This window comes from Vicia villosa, unplaced genomic scaffold (assembly GCF_029867415.1).
Source record: "Vicia villosa cultivar HV-30 ecotype Madison, WI unplaced genomic scaffold, Vvil1.0 ctg.001531F_1_1, whole genome shotgun sequence".
Lineage (NCBI taxonomy): Eukaryota > Viridiplantae > Streptophyta > Magnoliopsida > Fabales > Fabaceae > Vicia > Vicia villosa.
This window is the reverse complement of record NW_026705654.1, coordinates 34,036-40,798: the sequence shown is the minus strand read 5'-3', so window position 1 is coordinate 40,798 and position 6,763 is coordinate 34,036. Positions and strand designations below refer to the sequence as shown.

At 30.2% G+C, this 6,763-nt stretch overlaps 1 protein-coding gene across 1 annotated transcript; it reads right to left on the bottom strand.

Moving 5' to 3' along the window:
* Positions 1-5,425: 5,425 nt before the first annotated feature.
* On the bottom strand, positions 5,426-5,923 carry LOC131635676 (S-protein homolog 29-like). The gene has a single exon (XM_058906314.1). The coding sequence runs from the start codon at positions 5,921-5,923 to the stop codon at positions 5,426-5,428; it is 498 nt and encodes a 165-aa protein (XP_058762297.1).
* Between the last annotated feature and the right edge of the window lie 840 nt (positions 5,924-6,763).

Sequence of the window (6,763 nt, the reverse complement as noted above, 5' to 3'; positions counted from 1 at the left end):
AAGGTCTGAAATTCGAAGGAGGTGGTTACTGATGACCATCTTTTGAAGATAGGGAATGGCTACTGATGGCCATGCTTCGAGAATGATGTTTAAGTTGAGACAAAGATAGTGAGCACCGAAGCTAAATTTGAGAAGAATAGTCTTTGAGACTTAGACGTTTTTGCGAAAGATGCGAAGTACTGAAGCTTAGCGTTTTTTCGTAGCGTTCTCGATTGTAACTATGTTGCCACGCGTCGAAGGAGGATTCAGGCGGGATGATTTGAATTTCGAAACAGTTTGTGTAACCGCACAAAGACAGATGGCATCCCTGGATTTTCTATAGGCAACGTGGCATTAGATTAGTCTAGGACCGTTAGGGTCGAAATTAGTATAAATAAGGGTCTTAATGTTAGGATTCCGTGTGTTCATTTTGTACAAATCACTCACATATTGCTCAAGTATCAAGTGTTAAGAGAAAGAGTTCGCTGAGAAATGTACGTATGACACCAACACCAATTTAAATACATGTGTATTTTCCTTTATTCAAGTATCTTTCGCTATTATTACGCTTTCTTTTATCTTCTGTCATTTACATTCCTGCACTCTTTATTTTCATGTCATTTATCTTCGAAATACTTAACTTTTCTGCACTTTAAGATTCTTGCACTTTTACAAATTTTGTTTTATGTTTTATCTCTAACTTTCGCTAGTGTTATATTTACGTGTATAACAAGGCGATTGCTAATCTTTATTTATTTGATTGAGCATTTCTTATTTCGAGACACACCAATCATAGACATAATTCAAACTATCATGAATAACAACCTATTTGACTATTTCCTAGGATCAATCTAGTCGATCCTGCGAGTAACCAAATCATACTTATTATAGTTTGGAAGACTAGCGGTTGTTTACTGGAAATCACCGTAAACACATCCATAATGGATAATCTAACAAAAGACTTAAACACTAAAAGCCCACTTAATTAATAATTGAAAAGCCCAACTAAATATAATAAAAGTACCACTAATAAACTAACTTAAATAATACTAATTATTATATTAAAATACAAACTAAATATCTAACTAATATTAAATAACAACTCTCTATCATTGTCGCGGGGTTCACTTGAACCTTGTCCTCAAAGTTCTAAAATTAATATCAAATCACAAGATTAATTTTATATAAAAACCAACTCCTCTTTTTCTTTCTTTGAGATATGCCATATTGATGAGTCCACCTTGCATAGTAACTTAACATGATTAATTTGGGGGGAAGAAAACATTTTGACACATGGTAATTGGGAATTGATGATGAAAGACTCAAGTTTGTCTTATATGTTGTTATCATGGGTGGAGAAATTCTTAGAAAGGAATCCAATAAAGGTGTGCAAGCTGTCATCACGTTTTGTGGAGGGAGGCCATTTGAAAAAAAGAATCCAAGATACTTGCTGGCAGCATGTGAATTGTGTGGTGTATCATAAGCACTAACGGTACTATTCAACCCACTAATTGTACCCTTTCTCCAATCACAAATTCTTTTTTTTAACACTTCTTTCCTTCTCTCTTCTTCTTCCTTTTTATTTTTCTTCGGTTTTCTTCCATCTTTTTTATTTTAAGAATAGAAAAACTTACATTATTAAAAACTTCATTATCTATAATAATACTAATAATTCCTCCAGGATCAAAAGGAAAACTGTGTTTATGTTAGGAAGGAATTTATGGTATTTTCATGGGTAATTATAATCATGTTTTGAGCTAAAATGTAAACAAAATGTGCTAGTTCATGTGTTTTTCAGTAAGAATTGAATTACATATGTATAGTTCATGTTGTGAAGCAGATCGAATCACTTTGGGTATTATTGATGCAGGTTTGGAGTTGAAAAGAAGCTGTAACAGGATATGAAAGGGAAAAGAAGCTGGAGAAACCAAAAGGCAAGCAAAATGAAGAATTCTCAGCAGGGCGCGCCGCGGAAGATGTTAGCGCGCTGCCCCAATCCTTCTGTCTGGAGTCGCGCCGCGAGGTCTCGAGCCACGCCGCGGACACGGCGTACCCAAGCCCAAACTTTATAAATAGAAACCCTACTTTCCAATTGAAAGGGAGATTCTTTTGTGAACGAAATTAGGAGAGAAGTCTGAATCTGAAGCACAGAGCAACAATTGGAGAAAAATTCTACATCAATTGAAGAGATTTTATTGATCATGATGCATTCCTCAATCAATCTTTGTGTGCTCTTCATGTCTATGGAGAGCTAATTCTCTTTTGTTGAGTTTAAGGTAGTAGTTAACCTATGATTATACAATACCATCGATTAATTCTTGTGAACAATTGCTTGAATTCATTATCAATAAGAAACCTTGTTTTTATATTAAATTATCGTTGAATCTTTGATCGAAAGAAAAGGTTTAAACTTTTCCCTAGGTTACTATATTAATTCATTCATGATTTGCAGAGATGGAATTGTGAATGACTTTTCATTATTATCGCACTTTATTACTGTTATCGATATTGATATTTTGAGAGATCGAATCTCATACCGGTACAAGTTTTTCTAATTTGATCTGCAAACATGAGATCTATTTTGAGGATACATGAAGATGATGATTCAAATAATGGTTCACTTATGAGTTAATTAATATGACTGTAATGGAATAGGTTGATGAAACCTTAAAGCTCAACATATTTCTCTTATTGTTAACCAAATTTCAGCTTTCTAGTTTTAATATTTGTTTAAATTTTATAACCTCTTTAGAATAGTAAAACAAACTCAACAATATTTTCTCACTCAAGATAATTTGTTATAGAACGGCAGTAATATTAAACCAATCTCTGTGGATACGATATATAGAAAATATTTACCCACAAATCAGTGGCGGAGCTAGAAATTTTTTTAAGCCTGAGCAAGTTTCAAACAGGCACCTTCATGTCTGTCTGTCTATTTTTGTTATGGCGTTAACTTGTGAAAATATTAGCGATATTTTTTTTTGCGTAAATTTAATTTTAATATAAACTATTTATATGATAAAATATGTGATATATATATATATATATATATATATATATATATATATATATATATATATATATAATAGTAAAAAATATTTATAATATGTGATAGTAAGGTATTAAATAATTATATATATATATATATATATATATATATATATAAATATATATATATATATATATATATATATATATATATATATATATATATATATATATATATATATATTATATTTGTAATATGTGAGATTTAAAATATGTCATGTTTGTAAAGAAAAATAAATATGTTGTTTGTAAAGCTATCAATAAAATATATCAACCGAATCATAAAAAGTATAAATTAAATAATCAAGAAGTGTCCCTCAATTTACTAAACAAATAAAAATTACTATTATTTTCCATACAAAGGTAAAAGATAAAAACATTAGTAAAATATATCTCTCACTTCAAAAAAAAAAATTGAACAAAATTTATTAATGAGCAATTATGTGTTAATTTTAATGTTAATCTTTCTCTCTCTCTGTACCACCGTCCTAACTTTTAACCACATTTGTTTCATCACTAGCCCAGAGGTAACACTTTAATCTTTTCTTTCTTTTCATCTCTCTCACACAAATAAACCAACAAACCCTTCATCATCTTCAAGAAACCAAACCCAGAAAACCAGCCCACCGCCATAACTGTTGTTATAACCACTCCAAGCAAAACATCTAACAGCACTAAAAACAACAAAGAAAGGTAGCAACAACACTATTAAACAACACTATTAAGAATCATAAAAATTAAGGTGTGTTTGTCTGCGAGATGTAGAAGCGTAGTCGGCGGAGCCTGGGCAGCTGCCCTACCTAGCCGGGAGCTGGCTCCGCCTATGCCACAAATACTTTCAACAATTTACCATGAAAAAAGGTGGATATGAAAAACTAAAAGGTGGGTTTCTTCTGTGGTGAGCAAGGAACCGGAGCCTGCGTCAGAAATATCGTCGGAATTGTTGTTAGAGAGGCCGCCGGAAGTCTTGTCGGAGAAGACAACGATGATTTTGCTATTTGTTTCAACGATGATATTCTCTTTTTCAGTGATAGATCTGACTTTGTCGGTGAAGGTGTTTTCTTTTCTGAAAATGGATATGTTTTTGTCAAAGAAAACAAAGAAAATTTTGCATAAAAAGATGCCGGAACAGTCGTCGGAGTTGTTGTCGGGAGTGACGTCGGAGTTGTTGATGGAGATGTCTTCAAAGCTCTTGCCGGAGAAGACGCCAGAAATTTCACCAGAGAAGACTCCGCCGGAAATTTCACCGGAGAAGATTCTAGAAATTTCGCCGGAGAAATTATGTGTGAACCAGAATTTTCTTTTTGTTCTTCTATCTGTTTTTCTGCATATCTCTTGTAGGCATATTTTTCTTTGAGTTTTTCTTGTGACCTTTTGATAGAAAGAATAGAGGCTTGATATTTCTCCTCAATAGCTCTCTTTTGGTTCTGATATTTTTCTTCTGCTAGATATGAGTTTTGAAAAAGTTCTTGAAAATCATTTGGATAAATTTGTTCGTGGGTGGATGGTTGATGTTGTACTGATGTGTGCTGCAAGTTGTTAAGAGTTGTGATATGATGTGGGTGGGATGTTGAAATTGGAGTGGGTGATTGTTGATGTGGTGTGTAGCCATGGTTATAGGAGAAATGTTGTGATGGGGTAATAAAAGGGATGGTAGGGGAATAAGATGAGAGATTATCCCATGGAAATGAGGATGTAACATTGATGGTGTTGGGATGATAAGAATAAAATGGAGGAATGAAAGATGAGAGAAATGGATATGCCATAGGAGGTGTTGATGTTCAAGAATGAAAGCACCAATATTAGGAAGCTGAATCTAAACCCTAACAAAACTAGAGAAAGACTAATAAAAGCTGTAAATAAAAGAAAATAAAAACTAACTAAGGAAATTAAACTTCATTTCATTTCTTTGATATCTCAAATGTGTCAATGACACTACATTATATAACATCCATAATGGATAATCTAGCAAAAAGCTTAAACACTAAAAGCTCACTTAATTAATAATTGAAAAGCCCAACTAAATATAATAAAAGTACCACTAATAAACTAATTTAAATAATACTAATTATTATATTAAAATACTAACTAAATATCTAACTAATATTTAATAACAACTCTCTATCACCCTCCAATTTAATAGTTAATTTTTAGACAAAATCAGGGACAAAATTAGGGACAAAATTAATAAAAATAGGGTGTAAAAATTAAAACTGATGAATAATCAACGGTATAAAATTTTTGTCCAAGCCGTCTAAAATTTCTGGCTCCGCCACTGCTCAGTGGTCTAAAGAAAATCAAGTTTATCTACTACTTCTCCAATTTATTTGATAGAAACATTGACTAAAAAATGAGAGTAATTTGTATTATTTCAATTGTATAAAACAAAATAAAATTACATTTTGGATGTACTATTTCCTTCAATTAATTCGATACTTTTCCAATTTTGACATTTATTATTCAAACATCCACCGGTTTTACTTATAGTCCAATTGCAATGTTTGCAGTTATTTATCTTTTGATTGTAAACATCCAGATAATGACGATGAGGGTTTCCATTCCATGTAAAACTGCAGAAGTATAAGGTATTAACCCATCTTGGAAACAATATAGGATTAAATGTAAATGTGTAAGTTCCTCCAAAATCTAGTGTGTGAGGTCCAAGATCATCATCTTTAGATTTACAATGAACAGCGAGCCTTATCGGATCCTTAGGTGATGAAGGTATGACATCCTTAATTGAAAGATGTACAGTACGATCAAATATTGATGAAGGTATGACATCCTTATTTGAAAGATGTACAGTACGATCAAATGCAGTAATCTCTTTAACTTTAAATAAAAATACAACAAGGATTGAGAAGTTGAACAGAATTGAATTTGAATATGCCATAACTATATGCACAATATGTACTAGACTTATATTCATCCACCTTTATTTATAGAATACTAAATAACCTAGACTCAATTCTAATTTAAAAAAAAATTAATAACTTGTTTTCAAATTCTTTAAAGTTATAATTTAATATTGTTGTTTCATATTAATGACACTATAAGAATATAATCGTTATAAAAAAAAAAATATTTCTTTAATAGAGTGAAACTATTTTAAATTTAAGTGATATTAATGATAATTTTGCAGTTTATCTTAAATTTTTTATTTTTTTATTTAATAGACCAAAATATAATGAGTAAACAAAGAAACAAAATGAGAAAGTGATAATTATCTACCAAACTTTTTTTTATACATTTTATCAAATTATTTTCAAATTTGTGGTATGTGAAAGATCACTAAGATTTTTTTTTTAAAAAATAGGTGAGGATACATTTTTATTAATTATGTAAACTCTTACCATTAAACTAGTGTTGTTTTTTAAAATTTAACGGTAATATATATATATATATATATATATATATATATATATATATATATATATATATATATATATATATATATATATATATATATATATATATATATATATATATATATATATATATATATATATATATATATATATATATATATATATATATATATATATAGGGCATATCATATGAGAATGCCATATTTATATGAGAATATGAGAATGAATCTGAACCAGTGGATTTTAAAATTAATGGTGGAGATTATGTGTGAATATTTTTTTTATCACTCCTCCATTATTAAAATAAATGATGTAGGAGAGAGAAAAAAAAGATTCACTCATAATCCTCACCATTTATTTTAAAA